General features: G+C 37.8%; 10 protein-coding genes across 10 annotated transcripts; 4 read left to right on the top strand and 6 right to left on the bottom strand.

Annotated features, from left to right (window-relative positions):
- Positions 1-33: 33 nt before the first annotated feature.
- On the top strand, positions 34-883 carry BDF20DRAFT_818643 (dephospho-CoA kinase; the record flags this gene model as incomplete). The annotated part of the gene is made up of 3 exons (XM_053077392.1): positions 34-70; positions 139-502; positions 583-883. 3 exons carry the CDS (start codon positions 34-36, stop codon positions 881-883), a joined length of 702 nt encoding a protein of 233 aa, XP_052937680.1.
- Positions 884-947: 64 nt separating this feature from the next.
- On the bottom strand, positions 948-1,616 carry BDF20DRAFT_835074 (dihydrofolate reductase; the record flags this gene model as incomplete). The annotated part of the gene is made up of 2 exons (XM_053078806.1): positions 948-1,284; positions 1,360-1,616. 2 exons carry the CDS (start codon positions 1,614-1,616, stop codon positions 948-950), a joined length of 594 nt encoding a protein of 197 aa, XP_052937679.1.
- Positions 1,617-1,819: 203 nt separating this feature from the next.
- Positions 1,820-2,289, top strand: BDF20DRAFT_818038 (50S ribosomal protein L14; the record flags this gene model as incomplete). Its single annotated transcript, XM_053077314.1, has 2 exons — positions 1,820-1,919; positions 1,994-2,289. The coding sequence occupies 2 exons, from the start codon at positions 1,820-1,822 to the stop codon at positions 2,287-2,289; spliced, it is 396 nt and encodes a 131-aa protein (XP_052937678.1).
- A 261-nt stretch (positions 2,290-2,550) lies between these two features.
- Positions 2,551-7,943, bottom strand: BDF20DRAFT_905886 (mediator complex subunit 13 C-terminal-domain-containing protein; the record flags this gene model as incomplete). The annotated part of the gene is made up of 15 exons (XM_053083212.1): positions 2,551-2,727; positions 2,799-3,976; positions 4,049-4,402; positions 4,481-4,552; positions 4,748-5,312; positions 5,337-5,401; positions 5,423-5,432; positions 5,454-5,515; positions 5,552-6,503; positions 6,528-6,835; positions 6,866-7,115; positions 7,146-7,180; positions 7,253-7,494; positions 7,576-7,738; positions 7,808-7,943. The coding sequence occupies 15 exons, from the start codon at positions 7,941-7,943 to the stop codon at positions 2,551-2,553; spliced, it is 4,569 nt and encodes a 1,522-aa protein (XP_052937677.1).
- A 1,297-nt stretch (positions 7,944-9,240) lies between these two features.
- On the bottom strand, positions 9,241-11,548 carry BDF20DRAFT_867039 (uncharacterized protein). The gene is made up of 5 exons (XM_053080876.1): positions 11,105-11,548; positions 10,977-11,039; positions 10,831-10,910; positions 10,235-10,731; positions 9,241-10,161 (listed from the first exon to the last, which is right to left on the bottom strand). Exons 1-5 carry the CDS (start codon positions 11,238-11,240, stop codon positions 9,645-9,647), a joined length of 1,293 nt encoding a protein of 430 aa, XP_052937676.1. The 5' UTR covers positions 11,241-11,548; the 3' UTR covers positions 9,241-9,644.
- A 1,450-nt stretch (positions 11,549-12,998) lies between these two features.
- On the top strand, positions 12,999-14,298 carry BDF20DRAFT_867036 (uncharacterized protein). Its single transcript, XM_053080875.1, has 4 exons — positions 12,999-13,203; positions 13,266-13,327; positions 13,409-13,609; positions 13,698-14,298. The coding sequence occupies exons 1-4, from the start codon at positions 13,115-13,117 to the stop codon at positions 14,243-14,245; spliced, it is 900 nt and encodes a 299-aa protein (XP_052937675.1). The 5' UTR covers positions 12,999-13,114; the 3' UTR covers positions 14,246-14,298.
- Positions 14,299-14,339: 41 nt separating this feature from the next.
- BDF20DRAFT_818259 (WD40-repeat-containing domain protein) lies at positions 14,340-16,305 on the top strand (the record flags this gene model as incomplete). The annotated part of the gene is made up of 8 exons (XM_053077342.1): positions 14,340-14,690; positions 14,806-14,878; positions 14,945-15,048; positions 15,117-15,203; positions 15,282-15,419; positions 15,490-15,575; positions 15,766-16,139; positions 16,211-16,305. 8 exons carry the CDS (start codon positions 14,340-14,342, stop codon positions 16,303-16,305), a joined length of 1,308 nt encoding a protein of 435 aa, XP_052937674.1.
- Positions 16,306-16,461: 156 nt separating this feature from the next.
- Positions 16,462-17,971, bottom strand: BDF20DRAFT_818500 (pyridoxal phosphate-dependent transferase; the record flags this gene model as incomplete). Its single annotated transcript, XM_053077375.1, has 2 exons — positions 16,462-17,718; positions 17,789-17,971. The coding sequence occupies 2 exons, from the start codon at positions 17,969-17,971 to the stop codon at positions 16,462-16,464; spliced, it is 1,440 nt and encodes a 479-aa protein (XP_052937673.1).
- Positions 17,972-18,723: 752 nt separating this feature from the next.
- BDF20DRAFT_817294 (uncharacterized protein) lies at positions 18,724-20,340 on the bottom strand (the record flags this gene model as incomplete). The annotated part of the gene is made up of 4 exons (XM_053077238.1): positions 18,724-19,160; positions 19,278-19,436; positions 19,536-19,712; positions 19,827-20,340. 4 exons carry the CDS (start codon positions 20,338-20,340, stop codon positions 18,724-18,726), a joined length of 1,287 nt encoding a protein of 428 aa, XP_052937672.1.
- Positions 20,341-20,879: 539 nt separating this feature from the next.
- BDF20DRAFT_835066 (uncharacterized protein) lies at positions 20,880-23,430 on the bottom strand (the record flags this gene model as incomplete). Its single annotated transcript, XM_053078805.1, has 8 exons — positions 20,880-21,044; positions 21,475-21,587; positions 21,630-21,839; positions 21,983-22,074; positions 22,186-22,327; positions 22,782-22,859; positions 23,117-23,342; positions 23,419-23,430. The coding sequence occupies 8 exons, from the start codon at positions 23,428-23,430 to the stop codon at positions 20,880-20,882; spliced, it is 1,038 nt and encodes a 345-aa protein (XP_052937671.1).
- Between the last annotated feature and the right edge of the window lie 227 nt (positions 23,431-23,657).

The raw sequence follows: 23,657 nt of genomic DNA, 5'->3' as shown, positions 1-23,657 counted from the left end.
AGTAAAACGTCTCTTTCCTACATCGACTATTGAATGAAACTTGTTGGATTAACAGGCGGTATAGCAACAGGTATTATGAAAATTAGATTTTGCTGCCACATTACAAGAAATGTTTTCACTGACACTGATTTTTTATAGGCAAGTCGACTGTATCTCGACTGTTAGCAGAACACAATATACCCATCATAGATGCCGACAAAATTGCACGGGATATTGTAGAACCTGGAAGAAAAGCCAACCGCCTCATAAGACAACATTTTGGTGACGAAGTATTTCTTCCCGATGGACATATGGATAGAGCCAAGATGGGAGAGATTATATTCAGAGATCCTGCCAAGCGATCAGTATTGAATCGTTGTACCCATCCTTATGTCAAATTAGAAATGCTAAAGCAAGCATTTAGGTATTGGTTGAAGGGAGCAGATATTGTCGTTTTCGATGTGCCATTATTGATCGAAAGCGGATTGGACAAATTCATGGGAACAAATATAGTCGTTTTTTGGTAAAGAAAACTAAAATGACACTGTACCTTATTGAAGCGAACTCCTAAAGAAACAAAAAAAAAAATCACCCCCCATTTAGTTCCGATATATTGCAGATCCAGCGATTGAGAAAAAGAGACAGTTTAACGGAAGAGCAGGCATTACAGCGTATAAAAGCACAAATGCCCATGTCGGAAAAAGTAGCGAAAGCGGATATTGTCATTGATAACTCAAGTGATGTTCTCCAGTTAGAGGTTCAGGTGAAAAATGCTATACAAAAAATAAGGCCATCCAAATTCACTTGGCTTTTCGAATATGCTGGCCCACCTATTATACTCTCTATATTCCCTGTATTGATATGGTATTTCGCCCCACTGTTAATGAAAGCGATCCGAAAATAAAAAACGAAATGGATATATTCAAAAGATTGGGCATATGCATTCATTATCGTAAGTTGCGGAGTAACTACTTTCGCACATACAGCGTAAATTCATATTCTAAATCCTTATACTTTTGTAATCCCTCTGGTACTGCCTCTTCGACATAATCTTCTAGCTCTTCATGACTCGCAAGTCGGTATATATTGTTGTTAATTTCTGGAAAGAATGTATCGCAATCAATCTTAGATTTGATCTTTGTTAAAAGAATATGTGAACATTCAGCATGTTGCATTGCTAATCTGTATATTTGAGCTCCACCTATAACAAACACTCTCGCCTGTTTCGATGAATCTATGGAACTGAACGCTGTTTCTAAAGAGTCCACAAGTTTGACGTGTTGTTGTTCGTCGTCTTCCAATTGCCTACAGTAGGAAACGACCGTTCCATTAGAGTCTCAGTTGTTCAAATATAAATAAATAATCGTATTGAAGACTTACAAATTGTAGGATGTATTTCTCGATACAACAATATTGAATCTGTTATCCAAAGGCCTGAATTTTCGTGGAATAGACTCCCAAGTGACTCTTCCCATAATCACTGCATTTTGAACATTGGGTGCTCGAACTGATCTAGGAACAGTCGTTGTAACCTTTTTGAAAAATGCCATATCCTTCGGAATACGCCAGGGCAAGTTGCTTTTCAACCCAATCCCTAGCTCTTCTGTAGCTGCTACGACTAACGTGAACTGTGTCATGGCTTTATTTCGTTTTTAAACTGTGCACTTGAATGACAAAAAGGCTGCTGAACACTAATCCTTTAAATATACAAGTGAACGTGACTCCCTTCAAACACACATTGTTGCCCGCCAAATTCAAAGGCAGAAAAAGAACCCCAGACTTTTTTCTTGTGCCTTTCTGTTAAGGATTTTTGTATCTTCAAAGCGAGAACGATTTAGTTATGATCGGATTGAAGGGTACATTAAACGTCATTGACAATTCCGGTGCTATTATTGCGGAATGTGTTCGAGTGATGAGTGGCGCTCGATTTGCTAGAACAGGTGAATGGCGAAACAATTCCATCTATAAGGAATAATATATGGGACAAGGGGTCTAATATAACAGTGAACCATAGGTGATGAAATTGTATGCGTCGTTAAAAAAGCTAGACCTATCAGTGCAACGATCGCAGGAACACAAGCAGCAGCACAAAAGGTGAAAAAGGGAGATGTTCGACATGCAGTTGTCGTTCGTACCAGAAAAGAAGTATCACGCCCAGATGGACGTACCATTCGATTCGACGATAATGCCTGTGTTTTATTAAACAATAAGAAGGAACCACTGGGTACTCGCGTATTGGGAGTTGTAGCTGCAGAAGTGAAATATAAAAATTGGACAAAAGTTGCTTCCTTAGCACCTAAAGTTATTTAAAACAACCATGATACCGCGGCAAAACCCACCGAGCGTAATGTCCATTCTTTTTTACAGTGTCAACAAGGCCATGCAAATTTCCAATATACAAAGCCGGATAATTGGAATTTTTATATCTGCTGTATTTTCTTACTCATAAAAATAGTCTTAGTATATAAATTAACATATTTTGTAGTGTCAATAGCGGAAAAGAAAAATTTACGTAATGTAGTATAGATATAATAAAACGAACCTGAGAATATTTGTACAAATTTTTTTCGATTAAGGATTAATGACAAGTAATAAACGTGAAAGTCTTTCTACCAAAATTAGATGTATAGGGAGGCGATTATTGTTGGAGGGCATCAGGTTAATGAAAGACAATGCATGATACGTTTTTATGATATCTCTTAATGTACTATATGCTGAATGGTCCGTTTGATTATAAACCAGATGTACCTAGAAACACACAAAAGAGAATTAAGTATAAGCTGACAGCGACACAGAATTATGCTTTCAAACCAATTTACCTCCAATAAAAATGGATCACAATTATATATTTCGTTATTAGGATTTTCGGTAGTAGGTGATGTATGAATCATGTAGCCACTGGCTAGGGGTATCATCCAAGTTTCTGCTGTGGAATTCATGTGGACATTCCCCAGTAATATTTGCTCTCTTTTACTGGAATAAGCAATTCGATGGTTCAACAGTAATGCCTTAGTTTGTCCACAATCGAGGTTTTCTGCACTGGTATTTTTGTTGGTGGGACTACTAGCACTCAACATATTCGGTGTGCCTGGTGTCATTGGATCATTATTAAGAGTCATAACATCATTGGAGGTAGAGAGAGATAGCCCACTGAGAGGATTCAAATGTAGAGTCGATTCGATATCAAGACCAACAATGGCAATCTTCTCCTCCGCAGGCAAACAGGCTGTCCATGCTTTGAGTTCCTCTTCGAACATTAATCCCATCTTGACAATGACAAATGTCCAACTAAATCCTGTCCTCTGTGCTATCTGTGCTGTACGGGCCCAAGCATCTTCAAATAAGGCTAACAGCGACAAATTCCTTTCTTTCTTATCCAATATCATAAATTCAATCATTTCTCCAGAGTTATCAGTCCAAACAATTATCATCCATCGCTTATCAAAACTCAACGTATATCCAATGTGCAAAACTGCATTGTTCTCCAAAATGGTGGGGAACGCAGTAACTGCGTTTTTGATCTTGTATTTAATAAGTGTCGGGTTAGGCTTGGATAAAATAAAAGGCGGTGTGAACAATTCTATTGTAGATGGTATGTTCTGGCAATTATTTTTCTGTTGTGAATCGTGCATAATCGATGTGTTGCATTTGGTATAAACTGAGAAGGCTATCTTCTTCAATCCAGATTTTAGACAACCACCAAATGCCGTTGATCGTAATATATGCTCAATGGGGATCAATTGCAAGACAAGCTTACACCGTGATTTGGTTTTTGTGATCGTGCCTGGTTCCGGTGTATTATAAGATTCGATCAGTTTGTTGAAACAGCGGCTCAAATCAAGATTTGAAGATAAATGTAAGAAAGGGTTGATCATGTATATTACAATATGTACATCTTCTGTCACGGTTGATTGTAAGGCAGATCCAAAATTTGAACACTCCGAAAAGTAACTTCTTAACTGTCTGCTCTCCATTGTTTCATTTCCATCCGCCGCGTCTAGTAGAGTAATCCATGGTTTAGCAACGTAAAGAAGACTTTTGCTGTTGTTTTTTTAAACTAATAACATACCTAAAAGCGGGACAGGGACCAGCCCTTTAACATAATTGCTACAGTTTCCTGGATGGTGGGCACCCAATAAACAAGTTTCATACATAGAACTTAGTTCTTTGAAAAACTGTATTGCTGTATTTTCGATGCAGTTGTTTTGAGGATATACAACAAAATAGTTAATATGCTTCTTGTTTGAATAAGGCTCCAGTCTTAACTTTTCCCAAAAAGTGATGAGCTTGGAGGATCCTTGAAGAAAATCGTCTTGTCGACCCACAGTTATGTTGGGAGGTTGCAATGTATCAAAATTAGGTTCTGCCGGTCGTCGCTTCTTCACTTGGTATTTTCCATATTTGAGGTGAGTTTGGTTGGTTTCTTTTTATTCAAAGTATAAGGGGGAGCAATAAATATTTTGGCCTGCTTCTGAACCGCAAAATATGTGCTTGTCTTTACCTGATAATTCATAATATTGTTGCACATTGAGAGGGCCTTTCACTGCTACTGTGGCCGGTAGGGGTAACTGATCTATACTCATATCATTCAAATTCTCTAGAGAAGGACTTTTCCTTGCTTGATTAAATATACTACTTAAGACGGATTTGAAATTTTGTGTCATAATATCAACATCATTTGGTGTTGAAGGTACATGCATAATATCTGTAGATCACAAAATGTTAGTTTCAACTTAAAGATATCAAAAATGTAGTCTTCACTATTTACCTCCATAGAACCTTTGTAACAATGCTCTCCTTCGCGCGATGATAACTTTTGCTGACTCCCCTTCACTGGCCTCAAATCCATTAGATGATATGGACTCTATACCTCCAGAAAATGGATAGCCACCCATAACTGCCTGTTGACATAAATAATCGAGGGCTCTTAGGTCATCAAGATTATCCATGCTTCCAGCAATTTCAGCAGGTCGAACAGTGCCACCAGCTATTGATCGGGCAAACGGGCTGTCGAAGTCCATTGTAATCTGCGTCAATTTCGTGTCTTTGGTCGCTTCGGGTTTAAATGCTCGTCCTGTAACTTTTGCAGCAAACTTCTCTTGCACAGTCACCAGAGAGTGCAAAATCTGCTCTTCTGGCTCAGTTTCAAATGCTAAAGTCTCGCTAGAAGTTGAAGCTGAGAGTTCATCAAAGTTATATCGCCCTTCGTCATCTTCTTCCATACTGCTGCTTTCATTACTGCTCGTCTCTGACGAGTCCATCTCATAATCACTATCATCTTGCTTAATAAGCAATGTGACATCAGTTGGTCCCAACTGCATTGCATCGTCCTTCTGTGTAATTGTACCATCTCTTACTACTAGTGATTCATCTTCTCTAGATATGGTGTCTCTTAATAACGCTTCGCTTGTCTTCCTTATTGCTTTTTTCTTTCTTAGTTTACGTATCACTGGCTTGTAATCAGGACGATATACTTCATTTTCCTTGTGTGACTTTTGCTTTTTATCACTAGCAGGTGGGTTATAAGTAAATTTCCCTCCGTTTGTATATTTGGCATCGTTAACAACCGTACCAAATGCAACAGGAGCAAATTGAGGCGGCACCAAAAGTTGCTGTGGAAGGGAAGCATTTGAAGGGTAAGACTGGTAAGGTTGTTCAATGTGCATATCAACCACCTGAGTGACTGGAGAAGCATTTTTCTGCACATTGAAGGGATCGTGCTCAGCCATGCTGATTTGTAAAGGAGTAATAGATATATCGTTATTCTGAAGACTTAAATCCATATTAGTTTTAGATACATTTGATTGTTCTTGATCAGTAGAAGGGGCTATTGTTTGAACTATCTCCATAGGCATATGTGTTCCTTCCATAAAATGAGGAGTATTAGTGTTGTATTGTTCCTGTAAAATGTTCTCTGGATTGACTAGTCCATTGCTAGTTAAGGTTGAATCCATCAAAGTGTTATTATCCGTCATCATTGTTGAAGGTGCAATAGCTGGTGCAGATACTGCCGCTGTTGGAACGGCTGGCATGGCTGGGTTTCCAACTATTGGAGTATCGGTAGCGGCGGCTGATCCAGTTGATGCAAAAAAGTCAAAATCCTCTTCGGTGACACCAAAATCGAAATTATCTAAATCGCCCATACCATCATCTCCCCATCGGTCTGGCATATCCAATACCATATTATCCACCTCAATGCCATTTCCCATACCAAACGGATCCAAATCAAGGTTAGTTAGTTGAGGCGATTGATATGCAGACGTGGCAACACTTCCTACAGCGGTTGTTCCGTTTGTTGCAGCATTTACTGCAGTTGTGATATCTGTATCGTTTACTGCTTTTATAGGTGTTTGTGCTTGTTGTGCTTTGATATCAAATTCAGGAATAGTTGCTGTAGCTTTCGAGGTATCATTCACTGACATATCGGAAGATAAGACAGGATATTCAATAAGATCGTCACTATGTGGTATTGCAAAATGCGCCATGGCGAAATCGGCTAGACTCATATGACTAGAATTGATAGACTGAAATTGCTGGTTATGTGATACATCCTGCGGCTGCTTGGGGGTATCGTTCGGTTCTTTCATTGAGGAAGAATTTGTTGTTCTTTCCATTGCTTGGTGGTTTTCAATCGAGTCTGGAGTTGATGTAACAGATTTTGTAGCCCCCACATGCGATATTCCAGTCAATGTTTCGTTTAATGATTTATTTGGTTGACCAGTATGATTATCTCGTGATAATGAATCGAGTATGATATTAGCGGTTGTTTCATCAGGGTTAGAAAAGTCCCAATAATTAGCTATATCTTCATTCCATATTTCTCTCTTCCATCTATCGCCCAAATCCTCGGAAAACCCTTGGTTGAAACCGAAAAGTCCATTTGTACCTGCCATCGCAATTGGTGATATCTTTGAGGATGACGGTACAAAAACAAGTTTTGCTGGATAATAAAAGTGATCTCCTCCGCTCAACAGTCTAATAACAACCAATTTTGGTAGTTCTTGCTTTTGATATTGTTCTTTAGAGATAAGATTATGGATCGAATGCTGCGGTTGAAATTGCCGCGAGGTGATAAGACTGCTACAGGGTATATCTAGAAAGTGAGCCCATCTCTTTAATATTGTTTGCTCTGCATGCTGCGAAAGCATATTTCTGGCGTTTGTAACTATCATTGCTGCTTCTCCTGTTGGTGCAATAATAACTATTAACAGAAAAATTTTGATCAATTCCATGAAACGAAATCTAGTCTACGGCATCTTCTTTTCTTATATACCCTTTTTTCCTCGATTATTTAGCGTTTCTGTCGTAATAGGTCTAATTTTCATACGGCGGGTATTAGGTTGAAAAACTAAATTGGTGTTTGCCATGTAGATGTTATAAAAGCAACACAGCATAGAACTTGTCAATTTTTGCAAACTTGGAGAATTTGTTTTGCGCTCTTCAGAATACTCGTGCTGATCTTGAGTGCAGATATAAAAGTCACCCATAGGAATAGCGCCACTCATCTTCAATTGACTAAATGTAAGATTCTGAGTTGATATTATCCAATAACGAAAATTTAAAAACAAGAAGAGAATGCCTCTCAAACGCCCTTACCTGTGGATTAGATTCCGAACAGCATTAATAAACCATTTATATTCTTCAGAAACTGTAACTGGTAATTTGGAGCTGGGTTGCGAAGTAACAGATATTGGAGAAGCTGTTGGCGAATGCAATTTGGAATAGGCACTCTCCCAAGTAAATGAGCCTACTTTGATTTCTGTAGACATAATCTGTGATTCAGTAACTTATAGACAGAAGCAGAAGAAAAAATTGGTTTGTTTTTTACCTTCTAAAGCATAAAGGCTATCATTATCATCGATCTTTCCAGTATGTCTATCATCGAACCAAAAGACCCAAAGTTCCAATGATACACTGCCTTTTTCTGTTTCATCAACTACTCGCCAAACAACGGGTATATGCATTGCTAACAACTCATTATATGCTTTCAATAATGTAAGCTCGCTCTTGTTTTTGTCTTCGTTCTCATTCTCGTTCTCTTTCGAGCTGCCTATCAGATGGCCAATAAGAGTATTTTTGCTACATTCTTGATTATATACTCTATATCTAATTTGTGAAACACCACTCTATCATAGACGGTTGAAGAAAAACGAACAAGACGTATATTGAGAGTTGACAAATGTTAAAAATTCCATTCGCTTTTTGCTTCGTATAAAAGTATAGTTGGTTTTTCTCTTTTGCATTTGTTCTTTTTGCTCTGGTTAGACAGACATACCACAACAAGAATATTGGTTAAACTTGAATCTGTTAGCATTGGTTTTAAATTCAGGTGTTCATTTATAGCCTTGCAATTGACTGGCAGAAAGAGGTTCAAAATAAAAGGGAAAGAAGTTCGGTTCAATTTAGGTTTGATAGGAGGCCAAAAAATGCACTTATCTTATTGCGCCCCCAGAGGAAGTCAAATTTCATGATGGCCACGCTGACTTTGGTTGCACCAAACTCAGGAAATGTTGATCAAGCAATGCATAAACGCTTATTGCTACAGCAAAAAGTATGTCATCTTCTTAGTAATTTTCTAGTTGGCTACCGTCTATCCGCTCTACGCTCTGTTGTAATAGTGCATAAGCTTTTGTTTTGGAAAAGGAATTGTGATATATTGACACTTATATGCTTTTATTTTCCTAAATTTGCCTTGAAATAGCGGGCTCTATCTTAGTTTTTGCTAAGCTGTACTATTCGTTTTTTAATTAAAGTTGCATCACCAATTTGTTTATCTTCTTCTAGTGGCTTCCCATGTCTTTTTAATTGTCAAGAAAAGCCACCATTGCTCAATAAGAGACGTCTATAGGTTCGACAACTTTCAAAAGGTTTAGTATCAGTATAAACTCAAACTGAAATTCACGCCTTCGCAATATACTCTTAACCTTCCGCATCTTCATTTTCAAGTTATCAGTGCCATTAGAGAGCTTATATGTCATTATGCACCCTTTAATGGTCATCCTAATACGTTGTCTTATACTTAACTTAAAGTACGTATAATAGTACTCATGTAATTTGATATGTTTCACAGTTTAATTGGAACCCTATCAAGAGCTTCATATATGTATTCGGTCTATATGCATAAGAACTCACTTTCAAACGCGCCACTGAACTATATTTATCTCTTCTCTAATTGAAATTGCATGTGAGTAGGAAGTCAATCTTGAAAATCACGGATTAAATGAAAGAAAGACGGAATAAACTATTACGGTAATGTCCAATATTTCTTGACGTGAATATAACATGTGAAGATCTTCTTATGATATCGAGTAGTGAGTTGTTTTTCAAATGACCTAACTATAAGTTTCACTGCATATTCAAGAATTGCTATGACAGTTAAAGGATATATAAGCGAATTATGAGCGTCTCAGGTTCAGAGTCAGCTATTCCCGACAAGTTAGTGTTGTACGGCTTTTTTTATAGCTTACATATTTGTTTATTGACATTTCATATTAATAGTACAGTTGTATGATAAGTGGTAGTAGTTGATTTAATAAATAAGGTGGAAGTAAAGGGGAATATATACGTAGAGAATGAGTATAAGATGTTGAATAAACTATATTACAAATGGGAATGAGTAGCAGGGCCATCGATATGTTGAATAGTGATAAATGAGATAAATTGACCTAGTATTTCGCCACATACTCTACGAGGTCCATTTGTGAATTTTCACCATCATCAAAAACGCGTTCATCATCAAGATGGTGAGATTGATGACGACTATACTGAAAAAGATGCTTGTCATCCGGACTAGCATCAGAAGTCTTCTCTTCAGTGAAAACACACGTATTTGTAAAACTGTTTTTAGGTGTAATTGCTTGATTAGCAGCGTCTGAGAAGGCTGGAGTGTCCGCATGCCTTTGCTGTTGTATTTGACTAATACGCGATTCAGGAGAATTGTGAGGCAATAAATGGTTGTTGTGTTTCTGGAAAACTTTTTGGTATTGGAGTTGTTGTAGCTTTAATTCGTCGAAAGCAGTATTATTGCCTCCTCCTTCCGCCTGTTTTCCATTGTTACTGCCTACAGCAGAATATTCTTGTGGTGAAAAGTTGGAATAGATGGCGTATTGATCTGTTTGACTGGTTGATTTCTCAGCGCTTGAGGATTTCAAACCCAAGGAATTACTTTCGTCAATTTTTGGACTACGGAATGGCAAGATGTTCAGTTATGATCTGAATTTGGTCAAAACTGGGTCATAGATCGTCCTTAACTTACTTGAAGATAATTGCAAATTCTACACCTAGAGTGGCTACAGCACCTAAAAAGTTCCAGATACCACCCAGAACTATGGACCCTATTGTATCGATTATAATTGTTTCACGAAGGATACCAAACACCAACAAGAATACTGCAAACATCAATAAGCAGGTGACAATAATTGACATGACAAGTCGAATTTTAAAAATGCCAGTTTTCACACTGACATAACGGGGTCCAGTAGCCTTAAACTTCTCTAGATGCTCTTCAAGTATACGAATTAGCCGATATCCGGAGAAAAATACAGCGATCGATAAACCTGAACAGTGAATGAACCACATAATATAGAGCAATCGCGTAAAAGTTTGTGCTAGCCCAAGGTCTCTTTCAGCTAAAATGCCCGCGGCAAGGGACATCACATTATTGATGATGAATGGTGCTAAAAAGATTGTACCTCCTATGAAATCAACTAAACGCGGTGATGGTAGCCAACTATTGGCAATAACTCTGTGGCTCTAAAATGCCGATAAAACGAAATGGGGAGATGCAATGAGTTACTGGATCTTTACGAAAAGTTTAATCGGTGATACCATGGTTTCCATGTTGAACCTTACATCTGCCAATGTTCGAGCAATACCGATCAAGTATAAAGCGAAAGCTCCGAAGCCAAATTGCCAAGGAAATTCATACATAACTATTGGTAAATAGATTGCTCAGTTTGATTAAATTGAATAATTGCTGCTATATCTATTTGTCTTACAAGCTCGCGATATCATGTCGGGACCGATGTCAGCAATCAAAATAGTGCTGGAAAGTAACCGTACTATGTGTGACAAAAGTTAGACCATTTAATTTGGATTTGCTGGGTATTTATATTTAATTGCTTACATGCGTTGAAAATGATGATGAAGGTGAGCATACAATCGATGGGCTTGGGCCGAAAGCAACCTTGTGAAATATTTATGTCAAACAATCTATGTCCTTTCACAAATAAGCGATGACCGAGTAATAGGGTGCCTGTCATTTGTACGAAAAAGAGTTTTAAGAGAGACTTCTCACATGCAAAATACCATGTTAGTTTAGATGGTACCCAACACAACACAAACACCAGACAAGCCGATGTTTATTCCATGTATGATCATCATTGCCTTCTGTTCTACGCAATCCTGTAGAGTCAAACGCCAATCACAGTGACAAATTCCATTAAGACATATTTTAGACAATGTTTCTATGTCATTTTCAGTACTCATGATATTACTATCTATGAGCAGCAGTAATGATAGCGTTTTCGCGATATGTGAGATTGAAACAATACAAAAGAAAGAAAAAATGTCCCAAAAAAAAAAAAAAGAAAAGGTAAAAAAGCTATTAAGATAATTGCTGCTATTTTGGCGGGGAAGAGAAGTAAGAAGATTTGAAGCTAAGCTTTCCAGTACAACGAACTTGCACTTTAATCAATGTTACAGCAAACGCTCTTTGTAACATTTAAACAAATCCACTGAATAAGCCTCGTAGATCTGTGTCTGCTGAGTCACTGGCTTTTTTTCATTAAAACTCAAAAAACAGTGCACAAAAGATGTTTCTCTTTGAAAACTGTATTCAATGCAGATCCTGATGCCATCACGAAAATACATCAAATACTCACTAAAATAGGTTTTTTCTGACATGGTAACAAATTACACCCAGATTACATCTGTAAGGAAGAGCCAAAAGACCGGATCTCGAGTTTATATTGTTTGTAATTGCTGACTTACAAAATCAATGTTTCGCTCTCCTTTATTGTTTTTGGTTAGAAACAAAAATTTTCATGAATTGACTGCGTGATTCACAACGGCAATTTCCCCACGAGAGAGAAAATCCCGCATCGTATACTGTACCTACTTAGAATCGGCCATTACATCTCCGATCATCTATCAGAAGCATTCTAAAATACAAGGAAAATTGATGGTTCTGTTGTTTGCATGAAAGGATGCATACACTACTATTTCTTTTCAAATTGAATAGTTGCAGTGTCCTAAGTTCCTATTCTGTCGTTGCACATTGTGTTTCCTAAGATTTGAATAAGATGGTAATACTAACCTCCTTTTTCTGATCAAATACAGATGAGTCTGACAACAGCATAGCTGACAAGGAACTTAAGGACTGTAAACGTCGTCTATGAGCGGAATACATTGCTCAAAAGAAGAAACACGTCGAAATAAGCAACAATAAAGTTTGTTAAGAAAGAATTTTCTTAAAGAATATTGACCAATTGTTCTGACATCAACAACTGAAAACATTTATACAAAAGCCACGCCTGTGGTCTAAAATCATTGCTAACGACTAATAGCTATGAGATAAAAAGAATGAAGCTTTTATACTGCTATTGGCACTCATCTGGATCCTGAATGGTCATACATAGGCTAATACACTAAAAATATTGATCATGAGCTACCGTCTTTAAATCAATATTCAATATAGAAATATAGGGCAAGACTATACGCGTGAATAGATAGCCTTAGTTAACAGAGTTTTTAGCCCAGAAAGGCCGGAGAACAACCCATCAGATAGAGCTATATTATGTTAGACTTTTTCTTCTTTCTGCACTGTCTGCCTTGGTACTTTGAGCAATATTGTAAACGGACGATTTTTGGAATGACATATGGCTAGCATTTCACTTGACTATGCTGATTCTATAATCACATAAGATTACTTCCCTCGCATCTCCCTGAGTCATCATTTCTGATAAGACGAATTGTTTAATAAGTTCTTCGTTAGAGCATTTTAATCCTTTAATCCAAAGATTTGATTTACTTCTGGTGGAGATTTAAAATTTTTGAGGCGAAATCAACTCAAGTGACCGCCTGCTTTCTCAGCTTGTTCTCTTCCAGTTTCTTGCGTATCTACTCGATTAATACAATGATGAACAGTCGACATCGTGAAAGGAAATATAACACCACTGATAACGACCGTTTATTAAGAGCATTATCGCAACCTGTGCAAGCATGGTATTGATACTGTTGTGTTGCAGTTAGATTCAATATAAGTAAATTTACATAGCTCTCACTAGGGATAAGAAATGGACACAGCATTCAGCATCAAAAACTCTTCAAACATACAAATGGGTCAAATGTAATTGCTGGTACTTCTTTGGAAAAACTAAGAAATTGTACTATAAAGAATCTAATTTCTTCTGGTTTTTCCTTTTTTTAGCTGAACGTGTGATCGAATTTGAGCCGGAGGAAGAGAGTGGAGATGAGGCAGTAGCACCAATGGAAACGGATCAACCCTCCTCTGATGCCAATGCAGAAGTCAAGGCTACGAATATCGATACTGATAATGCGAAAAAAACAGATAATATACCAGCATCCCAACAGCGAAGCGTCACAAGCAGCACTACTCAGCAAAGCACAGGTAATAACAGCAAGGTGTTTAAAAACATTATAAGTTGCATCTTCAAGTCTGACACAAAAGACTTATTCAAATCTATTCATCACCACAGTTACGACTAATACTGTACCTGAGAATAAAAATGGCAGTAACACTAATAGTAATAAGATACTGTCAATAAAAGATAATTCTATTCCCGGAGGTCCCAGCTCTTTGTTGACCAACAAAACTATTTCATCAGTTCAGCAACAGGAAGATGTCAACGATGACGATGACGATCAAAGATCTCAGACGCCTAAGCTAAACGATATCTCTGATACAGATGCCGATAAAGATGATAATGACGAGGATGATATAGATAGTATAAATGATCCATCCAAGCATCCTGCATTGGCGCCTCATGCAGAGGCACGTATGACAGATGACGATATGACAATCGATTCCGTTGCTGCTACACCGCAAGATACAAGTACAACAGCGGAGAACACACCAATGCCAGTATTAGACGACGATCAGCAGCAGGAGGATGGAAGTATGGAAGTAGATCATCAACAACCACATCCTTTAAGCCAAGAAATACTTGTTAATGAGAATAACGCGGTTTCCCATACTAATAAGGATGCCTTTCAACAACAACAGTCTGAATCTACTAAGGAATAGTAGGAATTATAATATGTAATAAATTTTTCTAATTTGAGTTCTTCCACTTTTTTTTCCCCTTGTTTCCTTTCTTTTTCTTACCGTTTCAATCTGAATGAGGTTGACGTTCAGTAATCTTTACAAACATACCCAATACTTATGTAAATTGTCACCCAACAACTATTACCTCGCTAATGTGATTGATGAGAGACTTGTCATTCGGAGACTTCAACCACCTGAGCTTGAAGTGCTACAAGTGTTTGAGATGCGTTACCCGATCGATTACATCGCGTGGTCACCAAACTCTGAATACATTGCAGCTGTCAGTTTGGAAAAATCGTGCATTGACGTACGATCTGTACATGATGCCGCCTATAAAGGAACATTAAAGGATGAAGGATTCTCTCTACATAGAATAAGATGGAGTTGCGATTCAAATAGTATTGTCTGTATTTCCAAACTGAAGGTAAAACGATCGTGCTAGCTTTCCTAGCTTGTTGACACGTTCATTTCCCCATTTATGAGCAAAGCCCGCTTACTTATACGTACAGAGGGGCTATAATTTCTTCGTAACAACATAGCTACGTATAGCTATTTGGAATTTGTTGACCCAAGATGCGAAATATATGGATCATATCAAAGTGGATAATAAAGGTAGAATTTGTATAGGGCAGAATAACGTAAGGCAGTAGCAGACTTTATTGATAAAAATGATAATAGGTATTGAAAATAGTCCAGATTCCAGATGGACAGCTGTGGTACAGAAGATAGACGGAAAGGACTGTATCAGTTTATACAATGCGGATTTTAATTATCTTTTTCAGGTACACAATTGAATTGATTTTCATTTGCAAGCAGCGGTAACTGTTGACGCGATTCTCCTTTTTACCAGTCGTTCGAGGTGGATACTGTCGATTTAGAGGATCTCAAATGGTCACCGAGTAGTATGTATATTGCTGCCTGGGACAATTGCTTATATGTAGGGTTCAACCTATTCGACTATTGTGACAATATATATCGATTCTGATGAGGCTTTTTGCTCAACTTTTTAAAACAGTATAAACTATTGATATACAGAGTTGATGGCGCTATATGCAGGATCTATGAAGGTGATGGTCCGTCTTCTTTGGGAATAAAGTGTGTAAATTGGAGTCCAAACAATAGATTTTTGGCGGTAGGGAATTATGACGGAACGGTAAGTGGAGATGCATATTACAGATAAGAAGAAGGAAGAAAAATCTCATTATTGCATATTTGCCATGAAGGTCCACCTTTTATCAACAGATACATGGGATTTAATTACCAAATTAAAACACCCTTCGTCGATTTCAGCCAAACTCAATATTGTAAAGTTAGCTTTCCCATTTTCTTTCTTTTTATCAATAGACAAAAACTCATACTCTATCATACTTTTTTTTTAATTAGAATATCTTTGAAGAGGCCGAAGCTTTTGGTCAACTCAACATACAGTCATCTCAACCTTTTGTGACATGTAAGCTCTTATGCTTCTTTTTTAAAAGAATTGATGTAAGAAAGGTGAGCAAATTAACCTTATGTTCATACTCTAACTTTCTAGATAAGTACGTGCAAAAGCGACCCTACCATTTGAGCATTCGAAGGCCTGATTATAATGAACCCAACCCAAAAATTGGCATAGGAGGATGCTACTTCAGTCCAGATTCGTATTACCTGTGCACTAAAAATGATTCTATGCCAAATGCGATATGGATTTGGGAAGTGAATACCCTAACGTGTTTACATCTTTTGATTTTCAAATCAAATGTCAGGCAAATGATTTGGAATCCTAATGAAGAGCATATCCTGGTTGTAATATGTGGTGACGAGAATATACATTTTGTAAGCTTGGAGAAAAGAAGTCGGGAGATTGAACTAAATTTGATCAAAGCACCTACAAGTATGTCATTTTTTGATAATAGTAAGCAATAGTGCTAGCCAAATATTGATGCACTCATGTTTTTAATTTAGAAGATTTCTTGGTAAAGAAGGCTTGCTGGAGTAAGAATGGTGAAAGCCTACTGCTAATGGATCAACAACTATTCTGCATGGCATCGGGTCAATAAAAATTGGTTAATTGAAATTTATTCGAGTAAGAATGAAAAAGTGAAAGCAATGAACGAGTATGATTGACTTATATGTATTTTGAAGTGGGAGGGGAGGGGGGCATAAAAAATGGTATATTTATCCTGAATAATTATGTAATGATTTGTAAAGCGAATTTAATACTCTGAATGCTGTTCAAGGAATTGACGATGAAAGTTCTCGAGACTTGAGCAAAATTCATCGAATAAATGTTCTTCCGGCAAGAAGGTCGACCTGAAATGCCATGTATTTGCCTTTTGACCAAAACCGGAACCAGCAACGACACAAACACCGGTAGCTTCAAGCATAGCGCGACAATAATATTCGTCTGGACAAATGCCTTGTTTCTTGGCCTGCTCTACGGCCTTATTGGACAATGAGATTGTGGGGAAAAGGTACATAGAACCTTGTGCAGGCTGACAGCTAACACCTTCCATAGAATTGAAACACTTTTCAAGTTTCTTGGATCTTCGTCGTAGTGAGTCATAAATGGACTGTACCTCTTTCGTATACGAGTCATAAGAAGGATCACCTTGGCATGGTGGGTTACACATCAAATCGACAAGCACCTGACCATGTACATTTGGGCACAATGACACTGAAGCCACCTTATAAAGCTGTTCCATAATCCCTTGGTCAATATTGACACACTCAAAGTAGCCACCGCGACGACCACATTCACCCACCATACCTTTTGAAATAGAATGGAAAGAAACCAATTCTAAATTGTCACGAACATGTTTGTCAGGATATTCCATCAAAGCCTTCTTGAAACTGATGAAGGGACGTTGCTCAGGTTCGTAGATATTGGTTTGATACACTTCATCGGCCAGCAAGACTAATCTTTTCTCGAAACAGAATGTGAGGATGTCTTTCATATTCTCGCTTGATAAACACTGGCCGGTGGGATTTCCAGGGTTGATAATGACCAAAGCTCTCACGTCCACTCCTTCACGACGAGCTGCATCTACTGTTTCCGTTAATTGTTGTACGTCCAAACTCCAACCCGTAGCTTCATCCAGATAATAAGTGACAGGCGTGGCCCCATACAAAGCTAACGAAGCTGAATAAAGTGGATATTGTGGAATGGGTATCATGATGCCTGTATTTGAGTTCTCTGTAATCATGCTGAGGATAGTTTGGACGCCAGCTGAAGCACCTTGTGTCAAGTAAATATCGTTGGGATTAGCGGGATGACCATCTCTTTGTTCGATGAATCGAGCGACAGTGTTTCTAATATAAGGCACGCCTTGAGAATGAGAATAGGCGCCTACGCTGCCAATGGCGTTCAGTAAGGCCTCGGCACGTTCAATGGCATCCTTGGGGTACAATTGTGAAACAAGGGAACGATGTTCCTTTTTTAACAGATCCGGGTTGTCACAGAGGGATGAAACCTATGTCATTGAAAATGAATCAGCATTCAGCCTATTCATTACGCTTACAATCTACTGCTCGTTTTCTTACCTGACGGAAGAAAGTGATGGGAGGCTGGTTTAATTGTTGAGGATTACCAATATTACAATTCACGATTCTTTTGAACGAGTATTTGTTACTATTGCCATGCTCAAGTTCTTCGCGAATTTCGTCTGCACGTATAGCTAAGCGACCTCTTACAGCATATTCCATCTTTTTCACCAAAGGGTTCATGTTGTAGGTAGTAAAGACCTTTTCTATCGTGTTTTCCACAGTCATTTTGAATGCTAAGTTTTAATTCTAAAGAAAAGAAGCAAGAGTAACAAATGCTAACCTTGCGGTGTATTTATATGCCCCCCCCCCAGCACAGAACAAAAAGAAAATTTCACATGACTCAGCCAAGGTTTAGCAATAGCGCCATTTGTTTATTCAAGACTGGGAAAGCACGAATTATAGTCGACGACCCTCCAACGGCTATAATTCTTTTAGCCTTTGCTGGTCTTTTATTGCTTCTTCTTAGAAACTGATTACGGTTAGTTTTAATTCGACCGTTTAGAGTGTGGGGAAAAACTTTAAAAATAAACTTGCCATTTTTGGATAATTGGGGGGGAGAAGCCCAGACTAGCCCAAGGTAAGCCCAGTTCAGACAACGAACCCATTTTGCGTACAGAACCCCAATAGTGTCTAAAAAGAGGATTATTTTTGATAAGAATAGCTTACTAATATAAAAGCTAGGGTAACGCTAGAAATTAGAAAAAGGTATACAGTATCGAGCTTTATTGTTGGCTATATATATATATGAATGAGCACTGTCAATGTGTATTCTATAATACATAGATGAACTGTGAATAATGGGGATTATCAATAGAATGGTATCTGTTATGTATGCATTACTTTAAAGATGATGTCACTTTTTAGATTCGTTTTCATTGTTCTTCTCAGCACCCTACTGTAGAGTAGTATAAAACATAGTGTAAATTCTATAATTAAACAGGCACTCCACGACACACAGGGCACGAATTATGAGCTTCACATAGCCAACGATCCACACATTCTCTATGAAATACGTGATGACATTTGAGAACTCGCACAGGCTGTTTGGTTGCAAATTCATCTAAGCAAACCAAACATTGGTAGTCCTTCAATTCCTTTTTGGTATCATTAGACCAACTAATGACAGGAATGGCTTCGTCTACAGCTTGTTGTGTAGTCGTATTGGGCCTGGCTGGTCCTAAAATATTGGTAAGCCATAATAAATCTTCATAACTTGGGTTATCGTCCAAGATCAAAGAGGAGGATAATGCTTGAAGGTGACTATTTAGAGTAGCGTTGTTGTTGTTATTGTTGTTATTATGGCCCACGCTGGGCATTGAATTATTGTTCGGATTCAAGACATAGACAATCCATTGTCCCTCTGCTGAGGCTGAAGGTTGTTGTTGCTGTTGCTGTTGCTGTGGCTGTGGCTGTTGCTGTGAAACATAGGATGCTGACTGAGACTGTATGCTTATGTTGGTGTTCGCGTTAGCAGTAGCGGTGGTACCGCTCAGTATACTACGGTTATTCGTCTGCGTTGAATTCATTGACAATGGCATAGATTGTATAGTTTCTGTGGAAGATGTTGTGCTTACTTCAGACCTTGGTCTTCTTAACCCTAAAAACCGGTAAGTGGGCGGTGCTGTTAATGGTTCCAATGGGGTCACTGTCGTGGAGCCGCTCGCTGGTGTTGTTGAAGCAGGTAATACAGTAGATGAATGGTTAGCTCTGCTATTTGTTGTAATGGTAGTAGCTCTATTATCACTCTGTTGAGTAGTAGCCGTATTCGTAGAGTTAGGTCGGTATTCTATGACGAGAATATGCATCCTTCTAGATGTACTGGTTGACGACGCCGAAGATTGTACTCCGCCATGGCTCGTAGTAGTGGAAGCGCCTGTCGTGTTTAGATGGTTACTGTTATCATTTGTAATAATTTCATTCTCTTGGATACGATGTGGTATCTGTAGATGACTATTCATATTATGTCTATTTGTTGTTGTTGTTGATGAATTTATGCTAATGCTATCCCTGAATAAGGTCGACGATAATAGCTCACTCAGGAAATTATTATTCTCGTAGGTTGATGTCGATATCAAACTATTGCGACTGCTACTGTTGTTATTGTTGGTATGTTGCGGTTGTATTAAAAAGCTTGTGAACGCGGGTGGGCCGGTGGCTGCTGCCGCTGAACGTGCTGCCTCTTGAGTCGCTCGTCTGACTGAAGATGTTATCGAAGCAGAAGAAGTATGTAGTGTATTTCGATAATGATGTCTACTGGTGTTACTGCTGCTACTACGCCGGTCTTGTTGTTGGCGTTGTCGGCTATTGATTCTATTATCGGTACCAGTGTTTTGTGTGGCAGTAGTGAGAGTCGTTGCGTTGTTTGACCTAGATCTCCCAAAACGCCTTGCAGGATGGGTTACATGAAGCCTGTTAGAGATTCGTTTGAAAAAAGAAACGGGTCGATGCGAATCTATCGATGTAGAATGTAATGTTCGAGTAGATGCATTGTCCAGTCGAGCCGAACTACTACTACTTGAAGATGCTGTGGTGGAAGGCGTCTGCCCCATGTTGATCTGTCCGAACAAAAGATGATAACTTACTAAGTCAACAAAGTGAAAAATAACTCGAATTGATGATTTGAAAAAAAAAAAAGGAGAGGGTAGATAAATTTGTAATCTTTATTTGCAAAATAATTAGTCTTCTCAAAATCTTCCTTCCACTGAGATAATTAGACTTTGAGCCATATCAAGAGACTATTGGATCCGCACGTGATCATGCATGTAATTCATGTTTCTCCTCCTCAATGATGGAATCCCGTCTTTACAGACGAATTCAAGATGCATGAAAAATCAAGGAAAAAAGAATCACCGACTCAATAAGACCAGAAGATCTGTTATAAGCCTCACCCCCACAAATATCCAAGTCTTATCATCTTGAAACGACCAAGGAAGTCATTAACTTTTGTCAAGATAAAACGAATATTCTACTATTGAGAGAGGGGAAGGAAATTTGCTTGCCTAATAGGAAAGTTAGTCGATGTGAAAATAGTGATGACGATAGTAAGTAGAGATATTGACCGGCCAGCATAACACGATGTAGATAATGGTTACTTTTGCTGTTCACTCATTACAGAATCCGCATTCTTTGACGGATGAAGCAGTAGCTCGAGCCCATAGGAAAGCTGTAGATTTCGCATGTTACTGAGGAGGATTCTCCTCACGAGAAAAATTCGAGTAGCGTCTGCATATAGCCAGTGGTATGAAAGCTTCATCTTTTGGAAACGCCATAAAGCGTGTATGATGATAAACTATCTGTATTTATTTCAAGATCATGCTCTCTGCTGAATTCAGCAAAAAAAAAAAAAAAAAAAAAAAAAAAAAAAAAAAAAACGTGCAAAGCAAACTGTTCATCTAAAAACTAATACCCTTTCGAAGGTTAACAATCGGACTATCAAGAGCCATTGACGTTATGGCAATGTTGAGGTCATCTCTTTGTTGTTGATCGATCACATACGTTTACGAGAGATACTTACTCGCTGGTCTTTCTTTTTTGGAACACATATCAACGCATGACATATTGTTGAATGACAGCTTCAATTTCGGTATTCGTTTTTTGTAACAAAAACCTTTTCAAAAGTAAAAGCTTAGACCTGAATTTCTTTTTTTGAAACGAAATAAAATGACTTGATTATTTTATTGTACCTTGCTGTTAGGCAACGCCAGAGATAATCTTTTCCACGCCCTAAGATGAGGCAACAAAGAAAAAATCCTTAAATTCACCAAGATTTCCATTTTTTCAACTAGCAACGAAAACTCTGATAGCATCAACCAACAGCGACAAAGAAAACGAAATCAACTTGTGAAAGCTATGTCCTTGACTATTTCTGGCTGCATTATATCAAAAGATAATGTGTCTGAATAAGACGATAGAATGGAAACAAATTCTAAGCAAGGAATAACTACTTCATCAATGGACATCTGGTGGTATTGCTGGCGAATGAAGGAAGGAAAGTTGTTATTGGCTGAGCTTGCTTTCGTTAATTGCTTCAAACGAGGAAAGAAATAAGCTGTTTACCTAATATAAAAGACACCATCATGCGTTAGATAGCATTTTATCGTACCTACTCTATAACCAATTCAATCATTTTATGTGAACGGATACTTATAGAAACATCATTCCAGCGAGCAAAAGCCATATTGAGACATTTACCAAGCTTAAAAGATTCTCCATTGTAAATACTAGTCAATGATGCCTTAATACTAGTATCGAATTCAGAGAATTTACGAGTTGGATGACACTGACTACAAAATGTTTATCAATGAATAATAGAAAATACAAAACATTTTTCATTTTTGGTCATTTTGATTGTTATTTTCAAGGGCTTTAGTTATCTTTCGGTAAGATAGTCATACAGATATGCTTCTAATGAATTTGTATATAGCACTAATGGTTTGCATGGATCATCTCCAGAGCAGAGTTCTTGATTTAGTTCTTCAACAGCAATTTTTGTCGTCATCTTTATGGTAGAACGTGCATATTGCATGCTCTCTACTACTAGTAGTCATCATCAAAGACATCAAGTGAGATATTTACCAAGTTTGTAATTGATAACAGTTCTCAGTCGATGATTATGAACCTATACTGTAATAGCAGTGATTTATTAATTCAACTGAGAGATCCTTGCCCAGAACGAGACTAGATGTGGTATTAGACATAGTCTGAACAGAGAAGTTACAGTATCAAAACACTCTAAGTGTTAATTCTGTGGTTTTTTTAATTCTTCAAAATAAGTAAAGATTAATTACCATGTAAACTCTGATGAGACTTATATTGTTGTAAGGACACGTATGCCAGTCACTGCTTTCATGTTCAGATGCTTCGAGTGTAATCATTTATATAATGAAAGATTCATTTTGTTGTATATTATATGCAATATAAATAGACGGTGGTAGAACCAAGTTGTACGTAATCGTTTATTGTACTTGTTATTTCTCTGAACAAAATTTACTTCGCAACTCCCCGCCTTTCAAATTTCCGAAGCCGCCATTTGGGATTGCGAGCACTGTATCTTTTTCTATGACTAAGCCTTGATCCTCAAATTCCTGTTAGAAACAATTGCTCAAAGTCAACGGCATGGAAATTACTGCTGCCCTCAGAAAAAACAAAAAATTAATAACTTAGGTTTCTCAATGTCTTTCATGAAAAAGACAGAGGTTCACCTATTGCAAGTAATAAATAACTGCAACAGAGGTATGCATCTATGTTGGTCATTACTGTATTTGCTTCTTTATATATTCATGCTAGATAACTATGTATGCCTTTTATCTGAGTGTCAGTCTGTACCATCAAGTATTTTAAAAAATAGACAGCCTATTGTAAGACCTTTTGAAATTTCTGAAGAGAGGTTTTGGCCGAACTCAACAATTTCCTTATTCGTGTTCAGGATAATTTCACGCGGGGAACATATAGCAGTTAATCGCTTCAGATATGTTTTCAAGTATTTCAGGTAAAAAGTGGCGGCAAACAAGTGAGTGTAACAAGCCTCTACAGCACCTGCAATTTTGTTCAGCTGAAGCAAACAAATGAGTTTTTAACTTACGAGATCAAATAATCTTATCACGTTATTGGTTTGAAACGAACAGTACCGCGGCTGTCATGCCAAAATCAAAACTTTTGGCCAATAAATTAGCAATTGTGGAATACCTTCCCAATAAAAGCTATATATAGTAAAAGCCCGGATCAGAAAAAGAAAAGGTCATGCTTTGTAGCTGAACCATGCGTGATCGCAAGCTGTAATAGGTAAATCTTTGGCACAGAACATGAATCTCATAAGGTTGAATAAACGAACCCCAAAGCTTAAGAAAGTTGACTTTTCAAGGCATTC

The sequence above is a fragment of the Mycotypha africana genome (genome assembly GCF_025528875.1).
Source record: "Mycotypha africana strain NRRL 2978 chromosome Unknown BDF20scaffold_4, whole genome shotgun sequence".
Lineage (NCBI taxonomy): Eukaryota > Fungi > Mucoromycota > Mucoromycetes > Mucorales > Mycotyphaceae > Mycotypha > Mycotypha africana.
This window is presented reverse-complemented; position numbering and strand designations above follow the sequence as displayed.